The sequence below is a fragment of the Grus americana genome, chromosome 2, assembly GCF_028858705.1.
Source record: "Grus americana isolate bGruAme1 chromosome 2, bGruAme1.mat, whole genome shotgun sequence".
Lineage (NCBI taxonomy): Eukaryota > Metazoa > Chordata > Aves > Gruiformes > Gruidae > Grus > Grus americana.
The window spans coordinates 161535569-161559576 of NC_072853.1; the positions used below are offsets into that span (position 1 = coordinate 161535569).

Genomic DNA, 24008 nt, shown 5'->3' on the forward strand with positions numbered 1-24008 from the left:
AAAGGTACTAATGTAATTGTAACTGCATTTTGACGTTAGGATGATTTTGTGCTAACTGAAACGCAGTGTGTGGTCATTCTAGAATTTGGATCACAGTGTGCTTGTATGGTTTTCATAAACTTCTTGTGTGGCCTTGATCAAGTCACTCAGTAGCATTCCCCTTCCTCAGCTGTCCTTTTTGTGTGAGGAGAATTATTTTCAATACTGAAAATCTTGTCATATATAACAATATTGTATTGGTACGCTGTCTGTGCCACATACACATAAGACTATAGGTTTTCTATGTAATTTAAGGTGGGAATTTAATCATAAGATATTAATAATGTACCTACCATAGGTAAGTTGTATCCATCGTATCCACGCCTCTTAGCCTGGAAGACATACTGTCATAGCAGAAGGCATGCGAGACTGAGACTGTATTTTTATATTTCTAGTAATCATTGGCTTTTAATTTTAACTTTGCTGTTTACCCAACTTTTTCACTACAGTGTTCTTCCTACATTGAATCATTTTGTCTTCTTTGCAGGAAGCTTTCTTTGGGAAAGATCTACTAGATACCAGTAGACAAAACAAGATGAGCCTAGATAATTTACCTGAAGAATCGCTTCCACTCTCATGTAAAACAAATCTGACCACCAGTTTCCTGGATCCTTCATCTGACCCCCTTCTTAGCTCAACCTCCGTGCCAGCTCAGGCAAAACTGGGACCTCAAGGTATACAAAACTAAAGTTAGTGATAATACCGTAGTTTGATTTTGTTGTTGCAACTGGGGCTTTTCCACTCTCTTTTCCACTTTTCTCACAACGTTTAGCTGATGTATTTTTCAACATTCTGTGTATTAACTGTTGTTGTGAGGTTAAGTGACATTGATAATCAGCAATACTCAGCTCCAGGGCTTCAGCTTTTTCAGAAAGAGCAGTGGATGGCACAACAATTGGCACTTGATGCAAATCTGAAACTACTTGAATATAACATCCATGTCTATAAAATCCATGAAAATTAATTCTGTGTAAGAATAACCATACAGATCCATTCTAGAAGATGACAAAAATAATCTAATTCGAAGATATTTTTAGTAGTCTAATGAATGTTAGTTGGATGAATATCATCCAACTTTGATTTTCTTTAATGTTTTAGATTATTTTCGTTTGCCAGTCTCCTTGGAATTTTTGGTTCACCGTGTTCTTTCTGAACATGAGTGCCCTTTGTGGGTACAGTTTGTAGCCCCTAGGCAATCTTTTGCTTTTACTGTTGCAAAACCTTACTGAAGATACTGCTGAGAGTTTTGCAAATTAGCCAGAGGGTTGTGAAGTGCTGCTGAAAGGGCAGCTTCACACAAAGGAGCAATTAAAATTGAAAACCTTACTGTCCCCTCCAAATTATTTTTTTCTCTGTGTCTTGTAGTATGTGCTGTTAGCTAGAGGTGTCTTACCATTCTGTATTTTTAAACTTACTATTTCTTAAGTATATTACTTAATTTGTGGCTTGTATTTGAGCTCGTCCTCACAAATTTTTCCGTCTAAAAATGTTTACACACATTGATACAGTTTCCCATGTCCTGCGAGTCATTTGAAGAGATGTCGCTTATTTGTGATTGTTACTTGGTGAAAATCTGCTAACTGAAAAGCAAAAGGCTACATTACAATTAAATGTTGATTGTTACACAGTTGAAGTTGTGAGTAATAGAGAATGCAGACGTTAACTTCCCCTGAAGGGGAAACTGCTGCGAATGGAGTGTTTCAAGGTCTGTATTTCACTGGTTCCAACGGTACAAGAAAATAAGCTCACGTAGACTTTTTTCCACCTAGCATTCTTCTGAAGCCACAGAACTACAGATTCAGAAGTCTTTGCTGGCCTATCCAACTGCAGGATTAAAGTCATTCATGTTCATTTATTATGGTAATATCAGGTTTTAGAAATTCATGAGCTTGATGTTAACTTAATGTTCTATTTTTCCAAAGTTTGAAAGGAATTTTTTAAAAAACCTGTTCTTTATGAATAAGCAAAGTTGTAAAACTTCATCATTTCCTCTTATTTTTATTCAAAAATAAATCGTAATGAGGTGGCTATTAGTAAATAAATCACTAGCAACGGTTTTAGTGGATAACCTACTGTCTTTCCCATTTTATATGCGAGAGACTCAAAGGACGGTGCTTTCTGGCCATAGGAACATTCTCAACAATTGTCTCTCAACTGTTAAGATTTCCAGCCAAAATTGTGTCCAGACGGAGCTGTTTGTTGTAGTTGGAGCGCCAGTGGGTGAAGTCATCTGCCAGTATTGATCAGTTCCAGTGCAATTTTTCTTAACTCTTTCACTGTGACTTTTGGGGGAGACACTTCGTTCCACAATAGCATCCACATGTGTGAGAGCACCAGGTTCATTTTGAGAGGTGGAGACCCTGGTAAATTGGCTAACGGCTGAGCTAGTGACAGTCCCATCTTCCCTTCTGGTTGGTATTGCAGAGGAGCTGCAGGTGAGAACAGTGTCGGAGAGCACCTGTGATATTTTCCTTGTTTTGATATAGATCTGCCTTTGGAGCAGGAACGACATGAACTGCTTTATTCACTGCACTGGGAGCCCGTTGGACCATATTGTTGCCAGCTGTGTTATTTTCCTACAGTGCTATTTCTCACAAGGGTTGCTGTCTCCTGTGAGAGTCCTTGCTTAACTGGATAGGTCTTTTCCACAAGGAAGATGTTCTTCTCTTGGCAACTCCGCTTGTTTAATTCCAGTACTATCTACTTTGCTTTTCATCGTGTGCACAGGGCTGCTAGGGAGTCGAACAGTGATGTGTTCAGTCTGCTCCTGAACTGACGGTGCTTTTCAGTGACGCATTCTGTGACTGTTGATTCTTACAGCTTGGTTAAGGGTAGCTGAAGCTTTTGCCAGCCAGGATTGCAGTAGTGATGGGGATTGGCTGAGCTGGCCAGAAGAGGGTTTTTGGAGTCCTTTGTTTACTATTAATTTCCAGTAACTGTGGCTGAAGTGAGCTTTAGGCTCCCAGTCCCGATTTCTGTCTGGCAAAGAGATTGCAGTTTTGTTTTCAGTTACAAGACACACTTTTCCTGAGGTTTTATAACATGTGGCACTCTATGCAGTGTATTCTGTATGGGACCAACCCTTGTAATCGTGTCCAAGACAGCAGAGTGCAAAGAGTTGCTCACTGGGAACACAGAGCACCAGATTTTCAGGCTCTCCCTGGTTGTTCATGGGTGAAGCTGAAGGCGGTGACTGGGATCTCTTGCATCCTGAGTGGTGTGAGGACTGTCAGCATCTCTCTTGAGTTTCTTGACCTGGGTGTGTCTGACAAAAAAGAGGCCTCCTGGCAAGGTGTGTTCTGTGAAGGCTCTGGCAATGTGAGCTTTCCTTTAGTTTGAAATAACTTAAATTCAGTGTATATTTTCTAGGAATGCTGAAAAAGTCATCTGTTTTAAGTAGGGTCTCCAGAGAATGCTAAAGAAATTCTTCCTAGACAAAAGGAGAGGAGTCATCTGAATCTCTGCACAACTGACTGAAATGCTGCTGGGACATTTTATAACTAGATATGTTGTTGCAGTCTTGGGAGAGGCATTTTTATTCTTTTAGAACTTCGTAAATAAATAAAAGTAAATGCATTGGAGGAATTGGGATCACAAGATAGCAGCAGAACTGTGCTCTCTTAGAGATCCAGCATTACAAGCAAATTATTTTCCTTTTTGCTTTGTCTTAGTTTTCATCTCCATTCTGAAAAAGTCAGATTAATGAGCAGTATTGAGCTATTTGTTTGGCAGCAGATGTCAACCAGCTATTGATTCTGATCTGAAGCAGCTGACTAAAGTGATTTAGTTGTTTCCAAGATAATATTTAGCACACATGGAATTAAAATGAGGAAAAAAATAGAAGAAAAATGTAAAAATATGCTTTAGATTAGATGTCTTACATGAGACTTATGGATCATAGAGTCTAGCCCTCTGCTATCAGTAACACTCAGCCTTTTTATAGACTTAACAAGCTCCATTTTGAAAGCAGGTAGCTTTTGTCCAACCTGCTAGTCTCGTCAGAAGGCCATTACAGAATCTGATTGCCTTAATAGTTAGGAGCGCTCTAATTTGAAGTCTGAATTTATTCACGGCCAGTTTGTAGCTATGGGTGGTAAACTCTTCAGTTATATCTTTCCATCTGAGCTCTTTCTAGCTACTTATTCCATATATTTATATTCAAATTAGAAGTTGACTTTTTAGGGGCTGTTCCCAAGAACATTACTAAGGGTTGTGGAGAAACCCACTGTAACATAAAATACTACAGAAGAATTAAAGGCTGCTGATACAGTCTTGGTGCTTCCTTCATAAGGGCTTTTTTCTCCCTGATATGTACCTGCCTTCAAGGAGGAATTCAGTGAAAGTTGAAAAACAGCTGAAGTTAATCCCTTGCCTACCAGCCCGCTGAAGTTGTTAACATCACGTTGCGGTGGCTGATGTTAGTTAGTGACTTGCATAATTAGACCAAATTGCCAGAAGGAAAAACAAGTATCTCAAAACCCCAAAAATAAGCCCAAACCAATCAAACCACCCAATCCCCACCAACTAGGTACTGTTTAAACCCTTACATTTCATTGTGCTTTTTATCAGGTACACAAAATAACTATACCCACAGAGTGATGCGGTTTTGAGGCGCTTTTTAATACTTCTGATACCATTAGGAGCTGTGTTCTTTACGTACGTGTAAGCAGACTGGTCTGCACTGGCACATCAATCCACTAGTTGATTGGCAAACATAAAACATGATTTAATTAGGATGGTATCATCTTGTCTGCATTACAAAGGATAAAGATAAAGAATGAAAACAGTAAAGTGAAGAAAAGTTGTTTTCATTTTGACTTTCAGTAATGGTAGAAGGGGAAAGGGTTGTCTGAGAAACAGCAGAAGGAACATTTAAATGACTAGAATTCAGCAGCTTGGAAAGTAGCCTCATGATATAAGTAAATCCTTGGCACCGGGCCTCTAGATTAAGCTAGAAATACTTTCCTGGGGCAGTTGGGTTGTAACAGTGGGAAAGATAACCCATATATCTATGAAATATGTTTGCTCTTTGACTTTCTGGTCCCTTTTCAACCGGCCCGTATTTGTTTTCCACATTGTACATTGTATGATTTGTATTAATCCCTTTTTCCTCTCTTTAATTGTATGTGTATTTGTATATTTTACCATCTCTTCACGATTCATTGGTCTTGCAATGATTGCTCGTGTAGTCATGATAGTCTGCAATTTTCCTGAAAAATATTTTTCTCAACTTTTATTTATTTGTCAAATAATTTTCTTCAAATGTTGCACATCTGTAATAGTCCTAAAAAACTAGTTAATAAAACCAGATGGGCCATTTGGAGTCACTTCTCTCTAATGAATTGGATGTCATGAAGATAATCATATCCAGAATTTATTATTTAATATTAAATAATTTATTGCTAGGCCCAGGCCAGTTCTTCCTAGACAACAAACCTGACATTTCTGTCTGGCTGTTCTCACTTCTTCAGTATTCCTTTTGATCTTAAAAGTAGCATCTCCAATTTCTGTTTACTTACTACTGCTTCTTACTGTTACATTATACTTCCCTATCAGGGTGTAGTAACTGGTTGCTCTGTAGTCTTAAGAAAGGTAGTGGTGGTGGAAGTAACTGATCACTTTCTCCTTTTTTTTTTTCATATTCCCTGTTGATTTGCTGTGAGCTGTGTCCTTTATAAAACCTATTTGTTGACTTTTAAATTCATGGGCCTTTGTGTCTTAGAGGCTGCAAGTTCTCACTAGATCTTGAGGGTTTTTTTCCCCTAAAACCATCCAGTCTTTCCTCCACATGACTGATTACGTTATCACTTTCACTCTGTTGGAGAAAATACTAAACGTAAGCATGTGAAGATGGCTGCAGTAGTGGCTGGGGGGGAAGACCAGTCAGCCCAGTTTCTCACCCCAGAGTGATTTGGAGTACTTAACACACTACAGAAGGCCCTTATAGCCTGGTAAATCTGTGTTGGAGTTTATAGCTCAAGCTATAGTACACCACCAGAGTCATGTATGAATGCCACGACTGGTTGATTTTATTTATTTCATCTTCTACAGGTAGCACCGACGATCCTTTAGCTGATCTTTCTGAGGTCTTAAATACTGATGATGATATCCTTGGAATACTTTCTGATGATTTGGTAAAGTCTGGAGATCATTCGGGTATGTATGTTTATAAGGTCTCTCTGGTATTTGTTTTCTTTTTTCTCTCTATTATAGATGTCTTTGTTGTGTTATATCTATAGGTGATGGTCTAGGTGATTTCAGAAAGAGTTTTCATATCTTAATACCTTGGTTTGAGATGATTTTGTTGTCTTCTACCAAAAAAAAAATCCCCAACCTTTTCAACATTTTGTTTTACTTGGCTCTTTGCTTTGCTGCTTAAGAGAGAATAAAATGTAGCTGCCGTTGTCTATCATACCTGCGTAGCTTTTTTCAGCATGCAGCTTTTTCTTTACTTTTTTTTGTTTTCGTGTTATAATCATCCATTTTATCTGGTTTGGGTCCTGTAGGTCTTGATTTATGCACTTTCCAGGTTGAGAACTCACCCTCCCCATTTGGTAAGAAACTAAACAATGGATGATCCATGGTTAGAAGTAGTCATCTTTCCTAGTGGTTTTAGCTGAAAGAACTGCATGTGTAGAAACTAGTACTCCTTTCTGTGTCACTAATTCATACTTTCATTTTTCACTCTTTCTGTGGTGTTTGAGTCTAACACGACCTGTAAACTCTGCACTCTGCATTTAAGAGTACTGCCTAAAGTTTTGCTTACAGCTTTTAAAAATCTTCCTGAGTTTTTGTGTTTCATGATACAAAACCATGCATTTTCTTGCTGTCACTGTTAATTTTAATATTACTTCTAGTAGTAGTGTGTAGTTTTTATCATAGTGGTATCTTTTGTAAATTAAAAGCATTTTAACAATGTGAATATATTAAAGCATGAATAAAGAGGTTGGCATCAATCTTTTTGTTTCCACTGGATGATGATTCATCACTTTATGTAAAACACAGGTCAACAATAAGTAGAACGGCATGTTTCGTTACTTTAAATTTGTTTTTATTTGGTATCTAATACAGAAATGTACTTTAAACACTGAAGTGTGTAGTGTTTTGGGTTTTTTCAAAGATCTCTCTCCTTTGAGAGATTTGTTGACTTGTAAAGGATGTTAGGAAGTTTATGTAGTAAGTTATGTTTTCTCAGTACCAACAAATCACTTTGATGTAACCCAGACTATTCAGTAGTTGTTTTTGAAACAGAAACTGCTGTAACTTGTTTGATATTGACTACACTTCACCAGCACTTCAGTAGATGTTTAATGTAATATAAGAACATTTGGGGTGAACCTTAAGGTACATGAAGATAAACCATATGGGCTACTGGTGTGATTGTTTTTAAAATGTGAAAAATAGTTATAGTGAAACCTATATACTGAAAACTATACACTCAAAAACATGCTGTACCTAAACTCAGTAGTCTTATTTCAACAAAAATTTCCAATTCTTTCAGTTGCATTCTAGTCAATTAACATTCCTCAACCAATACCGTAAACTGGAGGTAAATAGTGGGTGGCTTTGTTTACTTTTTTAATAAATGTCTTACTTTGCCTTACCTTTCAAATCATAGAAAGTCTTGGTTTAGGTGATAGCTCAGCTCTAGGGGGAAAAAAAAAAAGTTTTATGCTCTTTATTCTGTACCAATAACTTCCATTATTTATGTCTAACTTAATATTCTTTCTTCCTTCAGCTGGATTGGATATTGGTCCCATCTCTGATGATCCATCTTCTCTGCCTCAGCCGAATGTCAACCAGAGTTCACGGCCATTGAGCGAAGAACAGTTGGATGGAATCCTGAGTCCAGAACTAGACAAAATGGTCACAGACGGTAATTTTTTTGTCCTTGATCTTGGTCTTCTAGAAAACTTCAGCAGAAATCTTCTCTTTTGTTCTCCAATGGCTATCTATCTATTGTAACACACCTATTTGGACTTGGTTACAGAATAAATTTTATTGCATCTTTTGATGATTACTCATTCTGTGTTGTCTTTACTTTGTCCAGGTGCTATTCTTGGCAAATTATACAAAATCCCAGGTATGTGCTCTAATCTTTGTTGTCTTTTATAAAATATAGTTTATAAATAATGCCAGCCAACTCATGCACAGTATTTTTGCAGAGCTAGGAGGAAAGGATGTTGAAGATCTGTTCACAGCTGTATTAAGTCCAGCAACCACGCAGCCAGCTCCTTTACCACAGCCTCCACCTCCACCGCAACTTATGTCTTTGCACAGTCAAGGTATGTTCCTTTGTCACTTTTAAAAACAGCAGCCTGGTCAGGGGAACTCTTAAATACTGGTGTGAAAGTAGGAAACGCCTTACTTTCTGCTATTTGTGGAAGCTGCCATTGTTAATTTATGAAATATTCTAAAACTATTCTGAAGAGGATAGGTGATGAACATGCATGTAAATATTGCTAATAGAAAGGGACAGTTAATTTAGATTTTTCTGACATATTGGAGCTTTTATTTTAGCTGACACTTGCATATTTTTGAAATTTGTCTGCGATAAAGCCTGTGTTCTCTTCTGACTTCACTCTTTAATTACTTTTGAGTACCTCCTCAAGGGTAAGAAAAGTGTCTGTATACAAGTGATTTACTGAGTCTTAATTTCCTTTAAGAATTCGGTTTAATATGTTAACTAGTTCTATCCAAATAATAGACAGAAGGCAAAGTAATTTTGAAGTGTATCTGGGAGATTATAATTTATTTGTTACTACAAAAATTATCCTGAGTTGATACAGCATATTCCTGCTCTTTCATTGAAAGCAAGGTACAGATTGATTTTATTTTTTTATTTTATTTATTTTACCAGTAGAGCTTCCCTCCTCCCAGTATGTATGAGCATAATTAAATGCAGTCTTTTCTCATCAGACATTGCTTCTGGTGGATTTTCCTTGAGCTCATGTGAAGAGTGCCTATTCTGTTATAATGGTACTACAAAAAGTAGTATGCAAATTGATTTCACCAGTGAATCATAAAAAAAAAAAGATTGGTTTCCTAGTTGGATGAATTTCCATTACAAGGAAAGACTTCAAAAAGTCTTAAAAAGGAGAGAGTTTAAAGCAAATAATGAGGTGATGTAAAGCAAAAGATAATATAGATATCATTGCCTGTTTCCCAGTTACTTAAGTACTTGGAGATAACTTCAGCATTTGAGCTCTGTAAGGCTGTTTAACTTCTCCCTGTGGGAACCGCCACAGTTACAAAGTTTTGGATTTATAATTTGGTTCAGTTATGGTATAATGATCCACATGTTTCTGTGAGATAAATGCTTCAGTAAGGGGGAAGCTTGCATCAAGTGTCAGCAATTTCAAATAAAATTAATGCTGTCTTCTCATAAAGACATGTGATCCTACAGTGCAAACCAGAGGCCTGAGTCTCCATCCTGTTTGTTTGCCAGGTCTTCACAAATACTGTATATTTAGCAGCTATAATAAAGCACATTCTCTTAAATTTTGAGTTACTTTCATCCAAACAATACTTTCTGCGTAGTGTGTATAACCTATGGACCAGAAGACAGTCTCCTAAAGCCTGAGACAATGATACACTGTCATCTTAGAGATGCATGTGGCTCCTGAGCTACTTCTATGCTTTTAAGATAATACTGGGACAACAGTTACAATCACATTTAAGTGACAGGGATTCAAAGGCCAGTGTTAATTCTATGTAGAAACATCTGCAAAGACCATCTGCTGGACTGAATCTGTCTGTGCCACATTTGCCTAATATTGTAATCAAATAAATAAAATTTTCTGCCTTTGTGCTGCTAGGCTGGACATGTAATTAGAAAATGCTGATGCTCATTTGACTAGATTTATCTGTTTCATTGGTTACAAATTAGGGAGTTAGTAGATAATGAGGCTTACTTTGGTACACTGCTCAGAAGTCTCAGAAGAGGAGATGTTTAATTCAGGTGTCTAATTCTAATTCTGCAAGGACTGAAAACAACCTTCTCCGTGCCTGCTGCTTGGATCTGGGTATGACAAATATGACAGACCATTAGCCTTTAAGAATGTCCCTCAATACAAAGTGCAGTATCATAGCATGGGCTACTGCAAAAGTTTTGGAAATCCATGTTTAAAAACCTGATTTTTCAGACGAGGAAAAAAAAAAAATCTGTGCAGGGATGTGATACAGTATAAAAGAATCCCTTAAGAAGCAATGTAAATCAATTTAAAATCTTTTCCAAAAATATAAGATCACTACAAAATTTTTAAGCAATTAGTTTTTCATTAGATAAGACATCACTCTGTCACTGAAAATTTCCACTTCTACCTTAAAAGTAGTCACCCTTTAAAACTGTAATTTAAATTTCTTCTTTTCAGGAGAGAATGCGTTTCCAAGAGTGCCTCTTATGAATGGTCTGATTGGCCCTAACCCTCATCTTCCTCATACAGCTTTGACTGCAGGAGGTGGATTGGGCACTTTCTCTCCCATTACACAGCAACCATATACTGATACCAGGTACGTCAAGATGGGAAATAAGAAATATTTGTTGTTTAGCATTTGTCACTTGGGAGGTGTTGTTATTAATACCGTGATATTATTAATATTTAACTATTTAGTTCTTGACGGTCACTACAAAAATTTCTATATTCTTGCAGCCTGTTCACTACTGAAATAGCAAACAGAATAAGTACTTTGCTAATTGTTTTGATATTTTATATCGAGAGCAATGTATAAAATAAAACCCTTTTCCGATTTGTCAGGGATAAGAATTCAGCATTCAATCCAATGGTAAGTGATCCAAACAGCTCATGGGCACCGTCTGCTCCACCTTTGGAAGGTGAAGGCGATACAATGTCCAATGCTCAAAGAAGCACTCTTAAGTGGGAAAAAGAAGAAGCTTTGGGTGAAATGGCAACAGTAGCACCCGTTCTCTATACAAATATCAACTTCCCTAACCTAAAAGAAGAATTCCCAGGTGAGTGGTTTACTCAATAAAGTTAAGTATTTTGTAGCAATTTTTGCATCTTGATTTGGAAGAATGTAAAATAAACTTACCAAAGCCTTGCGCATTAACGCATATTTTTGGTTGCAGACTGGGCTACAAGAGTGAAGCAGATTGCTAAACTTTGGAGGAAAGCAAGCTCACAGGAGAGGGCTCCATATGTGGTAAGAACAACTACCACCCACAGTCCCATGCTTCCAGCAGACATACATTTCATTTATAAGGCTTTCATTTGTTGGTTTTTTTTTTTAAAATAAATTAAGTTCTAGGGTTAGTGAAAGCTTGTTGAAGGAGTAGCTGCTGCCCGAACAGTCACACACCATTTATGATGGTGCACACGCACACATATACACATGCACTTATTCTTGGGCACACCTCCTCCTTCTTCAGACTCGACCCTAGGTTTCCCGCAGCGGAGTCTCAGGCGTCAGATTTTAATAAAATAATTAATTTAATTGAAAGATGCAGCAGCAGGATCAGCCCGGGCTGGGTGCCTCCAAAGAGAGGGACCCAGAGCAAAGAAATCCCAGGGCAATTATACCCTTGGGTCCCATATACCCACCCCTTCACACACTGTTCACGCGCCCTTCAGTCCAATGGTGTATTTTGGTCTGGGGTCTTCTAACATCTAATTGGGTTCTTCTTCTGTGTCCAGGCAGCCAGGCTTTTATCTTGTTGACTTACAGTTTCCACAGTTTTCCCCGAAAGTTGGAGCCTCCTTATCTTCTGTTTTACACTCCTTGTGCACCTGCCCTTGCTGGTGGAACATAGAGAACTGAAGAGTCCCAGACTTAGAAAAACACTACTGAGACATTAGTGTGATATCAAAATACTTTCCCATACTTAAAGACAAAACACAGTACTGACTAGCTATTAGGAAAACTACTAGAAAAATTACTGAGAAAAATACCTCTATTGCAGCCTTATGCTTCAGCAAATCTAGCCACTCTTGCTAAGTAAAGCTAAGCAAACAGCACAAATCACACTCTATTATATTCCTAAGTAATTTATTCTCATTAAACCCTATGTATTTGCATTAAACAATATCCCTCAACAAAGTTCACTTACTCCAAGAATGCCTTTGTAATTTGACTTCTAACTCTGAATGCTTCTACCTGTATTCTTTGCTTTTCAGTCTTGGAATAAACTGTATTAGCATTATTGAGCAGTCTAAAGACATGAGCTGAGACTAGAACATTTGTGGTTCCCACTTACCCTTTGCTACATTTTATTCATGCCTCAGGTCTAACTTGCTCTGTCTCTTTCTGCACAGAATCTCACTAGTTCCTTCAGAAGGACAGTAGCACATCATTATGTGACCTACCTCTCTTTCAGCTTCCTCTATCACTAGTCTTTTCTTTTTTGCCCCATTAGAGTTGCTGAAGTCTTTCCTGCTGAACTGACCATTCCAGAAGTGTCAGTGCTCACAGCCCTACTTTCCTCATTTTCTGCTACTCCTTGTCTTACTGTTCCCCTTCATTACTTGCTCTCTTCTATTGCTTTGCAGTGGAAACTCTTTTAATATCTTCCATGTTGTGGGGAGCATGAAGGACTCCATTTGTCTCTCCAAAAGCATTCACCTTCTTCACATCTGAGTCAAATGAACACACGTATTTGTAGAAGCTCTGGAGTTACGTGGTCATTGATTCCATTCTGTAGAACTTCTGCCATTCAAAGGGTACCGTTGTGCTCTGTTGAAACCTCTTGTTGAAGCCTGTCCACATCCAAATCTCAGAAGCTATATTAGTTTCATTCTTTTTCACCTTCCCAGCCATTGTTAGCAAATGTAGTTTTCTTTAATTTCCTGTTCCATCTCCGTTTTCTTCTGGTTCTCATCTTTTATTTGCTTCCTCACAACAGTGGTTGGATGATCATTCTCACTTTGTAGATTTCTGTGGATTTTGCAGGGTTCTGTTTCCAGTCTCTTAGCCTCCCTGCACTGGCATTTTTTTTAATACAGTCCTGTTGGTAAGCAAATTTGGTTCCCATGTGTGTTGATGGCTCAGAGGTTAACAGTACCAACATCATCTCCTGCTGTCCAAATTAAAAAAATCCCCTTATCTATCTGACAACTTTTAGGGAATAAATCATTACCCCAAACTGAATGTGGGAAGTGGAGTTCTTGATCTCTCTGATCCCCTTTCCACTTGAAAGAATAATTTTCTATTGTCTTCTTTGTGTCACTGAGGCATCATCATTATTCCACTTTTTATTTGGGCCTGTAGCTTCAGCACCATTGGACCTCTATGTCATTCCATCCATGCTATATTTCATCTTGGTGATTGCTTTTGTGTGGTATTTATAAGATACTGTCCACTGACGTGAGTGGATTTTTATCCAGGCATTTACCACTTCACAATTGTTCTTTTTCTTTGCTCTTAACAAATGCAGTCCTATTCTCCTGATGGATGTCCAAAAAGCAGCTGCAAATTTACTTCCTTCATGTGCAGGAGGAGAGTGCATGCAAGTGCGCACGCATGCACACGTGGGTATTTACACGGCAAGAAGCTGTGTTTTCCCCACAGAAGTTACAGGCCGTGTACCCTTGCCATTCAGTTGTTGCTAGTGTTCCTGGCATTGTGCACACAAGAAGCTGCTGTGGTACCTCTCCTAAGGGACTTACACTCCGTGGGGGTGAGGAAAGGCTACCTTAGAAATGAAGTTCAGTAGAGTGTTAGTAAATTTTAACTGTAGACTTTTTACTTTCCTTAGTATGCACAATCCCATCGCTTACAGGGGAAAATGACGCTAATTTTTCTGCTGCTGTGACACTGGTGCTCTCATCCATGTCACTGTTGCATTGTTGGAGGGGAAGGATTTAAGCCTTTTCTGCTAGGCAACCCCCACTTGACAACTGCAAATAAAATTGTGTAAAAGATGTGAGGATTTGATTCAGAAAAGGAATCACATCCTAAATTGGTGGTAAAACAGACTCTTCGAAACTTCTATTACATGCTTTAAAGTGTCACTATGGCTGTAAAATGCCTCATTGAAGAGGAATTGCTGTTCTTCCATCCAATTTTTCCTGATCCATAAGCCCATATCCTATGTTTATACTGCTGACTTAACACAGACTGAGATCTATAGAGGCTATTTAATGGAGTAGACTGTATTTTTCTTGTCATTGAAGTTCTCCACATTAGTGGCCTTCATTGATCCAAACATCATCTACTGTGCTCATGTCTTCAAATTGCACACCACATCAATATGTGATTTGAAAGGTAAACTGGTGGGATTCATGCTTCCATGGCACAGCACAGTACCTGAACAGAGACTCCTAAAGCTTAAAAAACCTCCATTGCTAATAACTCCTTAGTTCTTTCCATGTATGTTAGTTTAAACACAGAATTTCTATAGAGATGAAGTATTTTCAGTTTGGAATTCCTTTTAAAGTGCATAATTTAGTTTTCACAAGCATGCATGTGATTAAAACAGGCTGTACAAATAACTTGGTTGTAGATTTTGTAGGAATAACAGATGCAGTGTTCACACTTAGCAGAAAACAAGGCTAACTACTTTTTTTTTATCTTTTCCCAGCAAAAAGCCAGAGATAATAGAGCTGCTTTGCGCATCAATAAAGTACAGATGTCAAATGACTCCATGAAAAGGCAGCAGCAACAGGATAGCATTGATCCTAGCTCACGCATCGACTCTGACCTCTTTAAAGATCCATTAAAACAGAGGGAATCGGAACATGAGCAGGAATGGAAATTCAGACAGGTGTGTTGCATTTAGGGTGTTTTGATATTTTTCTACCAGCTTTTTATTGCATTGTTGGAATCTGTTGTAATAAAATCAATTCTAATCTTTCTTTGTAGAGGAGTATAAAGTCAGCCATTCTGTGTAGGAAGAAAATAGATGCTATCAGAAGAGAAGCTGCTTGTAAATGTTAGAAAACTTTGTTTTAAAACTTTGACTCTTAAATCCTAGCTATTATGGAAATAGGTTATTCTTTCTCTGCATGGCTAGCTAGTGCTGTAGTTTGTTTTTATATACCCTATATTGCAGTAACCTTATCCTGCAGACTACTGCTTCAAATTGGGCTGGTTGTCTCTCGGAGCCCATTTTCCTCACATCAGTGCTGCATCTGTCAGTAACCTTTCGTCTTCAGAGTATAAGGTTGGAAAGCAGTGCTGCTCTTTAGGCAACCTGGGAAATGCTTCTTCCCAGGCAATCAAGGTGCATGCCAAGGTAATTGAACTTTACAAATAGCTAGACCCTCTGCTCCCATTGCATTTAAAATTTGCAATTTACAATTCTTTATAATTAGTCTTAATGTGTCCTAAAGTTTTAATTATTGATTCAGTCATCGTAAAGATTTTGTATACCCTGGACTTAAAAGTGTAACCTTTCTCTTCATAATTTAAAAATAGCAAATGCGGCAGAAAAGTAAGCAGCAAGCCAAAATAGAAGCCACGCAGAAGCTTGAACAAGTGAAAAATGAGCAGCAGCAGCAGCAACAGCAGCAGCAGCAGTTTGGTTCACAACAGCTTCTGAACCAGTCTGGCTCAGACACACCTAGTAGCGGGATCCAGAGTCCCTTAACGCCCCAGACTGGCAATGGAAATATGTCTCCTGCACAACAGACATTCCATAAGGATCTATTTACGAAGCAGCAGCTACCTGCTACACCTACATCAGCATCCTCAGATGATGTGTTCCTAAAACCACAAGCCCCACCCCCTACTCCCACCCGAATCCCAGTACACGATTCACTGTCTCAGTCTCAGACTCCTCAGACGCCATCACAACAGATGTTTTCTCCAGGTTCCACAAACACAAGACCTCCTTCTCCAATGGATCCATATGCTAAAATGGTGGGAACACCTAGACCAGCACCCGTTAACCAAAACTTTGTTAGAAGAAATACCATTGCACCATTAGATACCTGTCCGCCACAGTCATCCATATCTAGGCCCATTCAGGTAACCGAACCATCGGGAAGCAGGCCTTCACCGGTCAGGGATTCATGTTCTTCATCTCCAGGTAGCAGTGATCCCTATGCAAAGCCACCAGACACACCCAGGCCTGTCATGGCATCAGAGCAGTTCTCCAAACCGATGGGGGTCCCAAGGTCGCCCATAGTTATGGAACAGTCAGGGAAGGTTCCTTTAACAGCTGGAAGCAGTGATCCATTTACTAAGCCGGCTCCTAGAACTGATACGTTTCAGAGACAGAGAGTAACTTCTGCTGATGCGTATGCACGGCCACCATTGACTCCTACTCCTACTCCTGTTGATGGTAGCCCTGGGCCTTTTAAAACTCCGATGCGCCCACCTCAGTCCCCACAAGATCCTTACGCATCAATGCCAAGTACACCAAGGCGCGTTGCTGTTGATCCGTATGAAAGGCCAGCTTTGACGCCAAGGCCAGTGGATAACTTTGCCCATAATCAGCCCAGTGATCCATACAGCCAGCCTCCCCTTACTCCCCATCCTGCAATAAAGGAGACTTTTGCCCATCCACCCCGGATTGTGCGACAACAGAGTGATTCTTTCACTCAGTCTGGACCCATTTCGAGGCCAGCTTCTCAGGACCCTTACTCCCAGCCTCCAGGTACTCCTCGGCCAGTTGCTGATCCGTACGCCCAGCCTCCAGGAACTCCTCGGCCCGCCACAGTTGATCCATATATGCAGCAGCCACCGACACCGAGACCTGCTCAGCCAGTGGATTTATTTGCTCAGTCCCCAGGAAATCAGAGACATTCTGATCCATATGCCCAACCTCCTGGAACACCAAGGCCAGTTCTCAATGATCCTTATTCTCAGCAACCAGCAACTCCAAGGCCAGGGATTCCAGAGACATTTAACAGACCTGCAATGACAAGACCAGGACTAATACCAAATAGAGATCCTTTCCTGCAGGCACCACAAAACAGGTTGCAGGGCACTTTTGTCAGGCCATCAGATCCATGTTCTCAAACTCCCAGACCTGCAGGACCTGCAATAACAGATTCATTTAGCCATGGTCCAGCTGCTCCAGCACGTGACCCATATGATCAACCACCGATGACTCCAAGACCTCAGCCAGAATCTTTTGGAACTGGTCAGCTGGCCCACGATGCTTCTGAACAGCCACGGCCTGGATCTGAGGGCAGCTTCAGTGCATCTGGAAGTTCTCCAATGAGTTCTCAAGGACAACAATTTCCCAAAGTTTCACAAGTTCCTGGACCAGCACCCACTACAGGAGTAACAGATACGCAGAATACCATGAATATGTCTCAAGCAGATACTGAGAAGTTAAGACAGGTGAGAATAATGTTGAATACTGATGGTACTAAAATTTCATAAGTAGAAGAATTTCCCCCATTCTTGTTAAATATTTGAAGTTTGTTGCCATTAAACACAGCTATGTAATGTAGAATTATCTTCATTCACTTAGTATGTTAATTTGGTCCTCCTGGATAGAACCACAATATATAGAATATAGAAACATCAGTAATTTTTAAAGAGTTTAGACAAGATTCGAAAAGGAAGCAAAGGCCATCTTTGAAGCCATTGAAGATGTAGATGTTTGGTCTGTAATACCAGACGCTCTTTTCTCTACAGTGTGAGGAAAAAAACTGTCTTGAAAGGAATTCATTAATTCTATCCTATAATAGATGAGATGTAGAACTGATTGTCAGTGAGTTGTTCAGTGACTGAAAAAGGGAGAATAGGCAAAGATCTCAGACTAGACATCTAACTTTTCAGCTGGCTGACGTGTTGAGGTGAACCCTACCATTGGTCACTGCTCTTCTGGAGGCATGTTCACTCCAGGCTTTTGTCAGTGACTCTTTGGCAAACAGCTCTTAGTGAGACATAGAATTACATTCAGCTTGTGGAAAGCTACTCAGCCTTTTGTGTGGCAGGAGCAATGGGATTTAGTGGAAAAAATGGTAGTATTTATCATACAGGGTCAGAGTAAATTCTGGAGCTCTGGTGTAAACCTCTTGCTGAATTTTGCTCAGTGAACCTGTAGTCACCTTTCCTGCCTCAGAATGCACATTTTCATGTGGTAAAAGGGCTTGCATTATTGGAGTAGAAAAAGGAGAAGAGAGTTGCTTATATGTTAATTGGTAAAGTGGGTTCACACTATACGCTTTAACAAGAGGTCTGGAGATTAAGTTGCATCACCAGCATCTTGCACCATCTGATCCCTCTTCTAATTTCTGAGGTAATTATGGTAGTTTATAATTTTTTTCTGTAGTGATTGAAGAATTTCTTTCCTCCAAAAGGCTTAACCTAGCGGAGTGTAACACTTCAAAATATGTCAATTGCAATGTCAAGCACAATGTTGTTTTTTTTTTAAACAGCGCCAGAAATTACGTGAAATTATTCTACAGCAACAGCAGCAGAAGAAAAATGCAGTTCGTCAGGAAAAAGCCTTACAGGATGCAGCAGCTCCTACCCATGCAACTCCGCTTCAGCATTGGCAGCAAGACAACTTAAATCAAATTTTTAACCGCCCTCCTCCTCCATATCCTGGGAATATTAGGTCCTCTGTTGTCCCTCCAGGTGGGCCAAGGTTCACCGTATACCCAAAAGACCAGCGTGGACCATTTCCCGCTGATGGGCAGTTCAACAGACCCCCGTTTCCAGGCGATATGAATGCCATGGGGATGAGACCTCATGGTCTTCGGTAAGCTCTTTGATCTCTTAAACCCAGGATATTACAGGGGTAGTTCTACATTTACAGAATTTGTTAAAGGGAGGTTTTTTTTATGAAATGTCATCTGTGTTATCTACAGTAGCTGGTAATCTTCCCGAAGTCAGTGTGTACAGTGAGTTTTCCTGTAAGAGTCTGCAGTATTAGAATGTGTATTTTACACTGACACTATTTTACACTGTCTTTTATTGGGAATTAATCAGAAATAAAAATGGAGAAGCTGCAACACTTGTGACAGTTATGTGAGCTGTGAAAGATCTTGTGGCCCATGGTTTTGGGGCATTTCTTTTTTTTAAAAAAAAGTGAAAGGTCTGACTTTAGCTTTGATTTATCAATAATTAATATATGTAATATTCTTGTTTTCATTTATAACGAATGTGTAATCAAACGTCAACTTCTGCCTGGCTGTTTTTACAGTGAATGCTATGATGTAAAATGGATACCAGTATTGGCATACATTGTCATCTCGGGAATTATTGTTTTCAATATTTTCTGATTTATTTCAGTAATTTTTAAATCCACACAATTTTATTTTTTTACGCTGAGTTGCATTAGCATGTTGTTTACTAAGATAGTTCTTACTGCCATTATTATTATTGGAATTGAAACCAGGTTGTTTATTAAACATAATTAAAGCAATTATTTTATTGTAGTCATAAAGCTCATTTAAATGTAAGCATAATTAGTCAAAATATTTATTTAAATATCTTAATGAATGCATCATGTAAAGCATTTTGGTGAATAGTTATTTAGTCAAATATGCCAGACTAGGCAGTCCTGAGAAAAAAGCTTATTTAGTCTTTCATACTTTATTTTAGATATGGGTTTCCGGGAGGTGGTCATGGTCCACCATCAGGTCAGGAACGTTTCCTTGGTCCTCAGCAGCCAATGCAACGCCCTGGAGTTCCACCACAGCTGAGAAGATCTCTGTCTATTGATATGCCTCGGCCAGTGAACAATCCACAAATAAGTAATACATCTGGGATCCCTCAACATTTTCCTCCGCAGGGAATTCCAGTTCAGCAGCACAATATATTGGGTCAGGCATTTATTGAGTTACGTCACAGAGCTCCTGATGGGAGGCCAAGGCTGCCTTTTAATCCTTCTGCTGCAAATGTTATGGATGCAGCAGCACAACATCAACGACACGCAGGTTTTATACCCAGGCAGGAGTTTCCAGGCCCGAGACAGGCAGAACCACTGAGACATAATTCTCAAGGCATACCTAACCAGTTGCAGTTGTCTACAAGTTTGGAGCATATGTCACAATCTCAGCAGGATCAAATCAATCCTGACAACACACCTGCACTTGTAATACGTTCTCTAAGTCATCCACCAGTTGCTGATGCATTCGCAGGACCATCTTTGTCTACATCTGCGCCAAGCGATGAGTCTGCAAATTTACAGATTCCCAACCAGCCAAGTGATGGTCTAGAAGAAAAGCTTGATCCTGATGATCCTGCTGTAAAAGATTTAGATGTAAAAGACCTTGATGGGGTTGAAGTCAAGGATTTGGATGATGAGGATCTGGAAAATTTGAATCTAGACACAGAAGATGGGAAAGGAGATGAACTGGACACTTTAGATAATTTGGAGACCAACGATCCTCACCTTGATGATCTTCTGAGATCTGGGGAATTTGATATAATTGCATATACAGACCCTGAACTTGATGTGGAGGATAAGAAGGGAATGTTTAATGAAGAACTAGATCTCAGTGTCCCCATTGATGACAAACTAGATATCCAGGGCAAGACAGAAGAACCGAAACAGAAAGAACAAGGTGATAAAACTGTTTCCCCTCCTGAGACCCAGTCTCCACAGAAGAAATCTGCTACAGAAAATGAAATTAAAACAGAAGTACTTTCTCCAAACACTCAGGAGGAAAAGAAGAATGAAAATGAAAAAAGTGATGGGAATGCTGAATCCACAAGTACTCAACAGGCTGCGGAAACAGAGTTAAAGGATGGAGAAAAGGCTCCTGCACAGCCTGCTAATCCAGAATTCCCTGATAAAACTACTGCTGTTCCAAGTCAAGAAACAACTGTGCCTAGTCCAGATGCTCAGGGATCTGCTCCACTGCCTGTTCAAGGAGCAGTAAGTTCCTGCAGTATTTCTGGATCCACACCAGTCCTGTCAAGTTTGCTAGCTAATGAAAGCTCAGATAATGCTGAAGCAAGGACTCTAGGATCTCCATCTCAATCTTTGCCAACAACACAAATGAACCACGCATCAGGTATTCCACAAACACTAATGACACCTGGTGGACAGATCTTGGAAAACACTTTAAACTCAAATTTGACCATGGTTCCACGAATGAACCATAATTTTTCTCAAGGGTCTCCAAATCCAGCATTTATTCAGGGTCAGTCATCTAATCACAACTTTGGGACAGGACAGACATCTAATCAAACGGTGGCTGTAACAAACCGTCCTGGTCCTAGCGGCATATCTGGTACCCAACAGATAATGCTCCCTCAACCATTAGCTCAACAACAAAATCGAGAGAGACCGCTTCTGCTAGAGGAACAGCCACTTCTTCTGCAGGACCTTTTGGATCAGGAAAGACAGGAGCAGCAGCAGCAGCGACAGATGCAAGCCATGATTCGCCAACGTTCAGAGCCATTTTTCCCCAATATTGGTATGTGGTGATGTATTTGTGCATGTTCTGGTTAGTTATTTAAAAATACAACAACAAATAGTTAAATAATCTATAGCACTGAAAGAAGCAGGTAGATATGCGGAGCTTGAAGGTGGCGTAACAAAAACCAGCCTGCTTGGTAGGTACAATTGGAGTCTGGAAATTGAGCATGTAGGTGAAATTTCGAACTCTGTGGCAATGCTGCTGTTGATTTACCGGGATCAGGGTAGCCGCTTTACTGCTAATTTTTCTGACATCAACTCTGTCACATATTCTCTGTATACTTCTGTTTCTCATATGTGATATGGAGTAACTGCACCCTTTGTAACGAAATTAAATTATCAAGTGCAATAGCTGACCTTTTGATATTTGATCTATCAGTTTTCTGTTTATGGTTGGTTTTTTACATTTTTTGCAGTGTTTAGTGCGTTTCAAGGAAGGGGATTATCAAAAACTGTGTTACTAACTCTCAATCCAGGCAAGGCCCAGAAACATCACAATTCTGCACATACTAAAAGCATTTAAGATAAACTATTGTTTTCTGTTTAATATAACATAACAGTTTGAGCATTCAGAACAAGACCATTGCTATCATTTCATTGTTATTAATGAAATTTGAAATTTTTAGCAACATGTTAGTTGTAACTACACTGATAGTTGAGGCTGGTGGTTCGTAAGACAAATTTAACCTACTACCTAAGTGACGGTTCCGTATTTGTAGTGTGGCTAGAATGTGCTTTAGCCACCCCAGGTGGCTAAGATGACCTCCAGAGGTCCCTTCCAACCTCATCTGTTCTGTGCTCCCATTTATTCTGCTCTGTGTGAGGCATGTAACAGGAAAGACAGCAAAAAGGCAGAGTTCACCATGCTTATGGTCTTTTCAGATGCCGTATGGGGCGTGCACCTTTTCTGCCTGTAGTGCTACTGGTAATTAGAGTGACTAAACAGGTTTTCTTAGTATGTTAGTGGTGGTGTGTCAGTTTTGCCAGCTGAACTCACAGAAACAACTGTTCTTCCTAATACTTAAACCTATAAATAGAATTTATGAATCTTCTGGGTCATAGGCCAAATTTAGTCTAGAGCCCTCCTCAGACTGACCTGCTTTTCTTTGTGTATCATGGCTGAAAACAGGAACAGTTGCTGCTGGATCAGCTTTCCTATGAGGATATATGAAACTATATATTAACCCTGACTGTCAGAGTGGAAAGGACAAGTAATTTGAAATAGTAATGCAATTATGTTGTTTTACTAATGATTTATGCATGAACTAGATCTAAACTAGTCAGTTCCAGTTAATAACTTATAATGTTCAGCTATGTAATTCACTTTTACTGTTTTTCTTTCATAGACTTTGATGCAATTACTGATCCCATAATGAAAGCCAAAATGGTAGCTCTTAAGGGGATCAATAAAGTCATGGCACAGAGTAACATGGGGATGCCACCAATGGTTATGAACAGGTAGGCAATGCTTGATACCATTCTTTAGGGCTACAAAATATAAAAGGAAATGATAGACCTAGGGGGAAACTCTGCAGTGCAAATGAAAAAGTCTAAAAGTGGAAAAAGATCTTTTTGTCATGTGTTTCATAGTCCATGCTAATACAGAATTATCTCCAAAGAGTAAAAGCAGTGCAGCAGCAGAAACTATAAAAAGTATTAAAATGCATCAGGCTTGTGTTACCATTGTAATGTCATTGGTCAGCATGGTCAACATGGCTTCACCATTGATGTTTTTCTTGTTTTTCCACTTACTAATTGTGTAATGAAACATCTCCCACATGTTGTGTTTGAAGACTATTGATGGCCATGCAACAGTTAACCTTCGCGTTCCAGCATATCGTTTAATGCTAAGTGTGAGATGTACCCCAAGTAATGGAAGTTTCATCCCTTCTTTAAATCCATTCTTAGGATAAAAGGAGCAATGAACTGTGCAGACTTCACCATGACTGGCTTGATCAGAAGTGGGGAGTCTATGGGCTAGATATGATCTGCAGCTTTTCTTTTTGGGTGGCCCTTAAACCAGTGTGTTTTCTTCTTCCTAACACCTGTTCAGTGTTCTGTGATAGTACGTGGCTTACCAGCAGTGTTTGTAAGGCCTGTTTGAACTTGGTAAGAAGATTCAGTACCCCAACCCGTTCCAATATTGTATATTACTGCAGTCTAATCTGGGTGACCTGCAAGAGCAGAACTTTCTAACTGCTCAGATACTAATTGGATCGCTTTTGTTCACTGGTTTACCTTACTCTTAATGCCAGAAAAAAGAAATTTTTGTTTTAAATCTGTGCTTTGTCACCATTATGTATAAAAGTTTGTGTCTTTCTCAACTGTCATCATAGACTAAGATCTTCAGAACTGCATTTAGTTTTGCTTTGTGGAGATACATTGTCTTAGAGTGGTACAGAGGTTTGCTTAAAACTTTCTGAAACCCAAATACATCTGCCCTACTGCAGTGGCCACCATGATAAATAACTACATTAAGTCTCTCTCCTTTTTTTTGTATCATAATATTTAAAATGCAAATACGGACAAATTTTTTGTGTGTGTACCTTCACCGTTTTAGCATAGTACATCATATTTAGTTCATCTCTCTGAAAAGTGTAAAATGCAATAGTTTCACTCAAGGGCAATGTGTTGTAGCATCAAAGGAGAAAAAAATATTCTCCAGACATTGAAAACGTTT

The 24008-nt window shown here is 39.2% G+C and overlaps 1 protein-coding gene across 16 annotated transcripts in view; it reads left to right on the forward strand.

Moving 5' to 3' along the window:
- The window catches only part of KMT2C (lysine methyltransferase 2C), a 197350-nt gene that overhangs the window by 150768 nt on the left and 22574 nt on the right, over positions 1-24008 (forward strand). For 14 of the 16 annotated variants that reach the window (XM_054816544.1, XM_054816550.1, XM_054816546.1 and 11 more), the window contains 14 exons: positions 527-713; positions 6091-6195; positions 6546-6593; positions 7778-7915; positions 8090-8122; positions 8205-8324; positions 10413-10551; positions 10797-11011; positions 11129-11202; positions 14576-14758; positions 15412-17286; positions 18333-18658; positions 19504-21326; positions 22675-22786. In XM_054816544.1, coding sequence (XP_054672519.1) covers positions 527-713; positions 6091-6195; positions 6546-6593; positions 7778-7915; positions 8090-8122; positions 8205-8324; positions 10413-10551; positions 10797-11011; positions 11129-11202; positions 14576-14758; positions 15412-17286; positions 18333-18658; positions 19504-21326; positions 22675-22786 — 5378 coding nt within the window. The remainder of the gene's footprint in view (positions 1-526; positions 714-6090; positions 6196-6545; positions 6594-7777; positions 7916-8089; positions 8123-8204; positions 8325-10412; positions 10552-10796; positions 11012-11128; positions 11203-14575; positions 14759-15411; positions 17287-18332; positions 18659-19503; positions 21327-22674; positions 22787-24008) is intronic. The other 2 variants (XM_054816554.1, XM_054816560.1) reach the window with 1 other exon arrangement.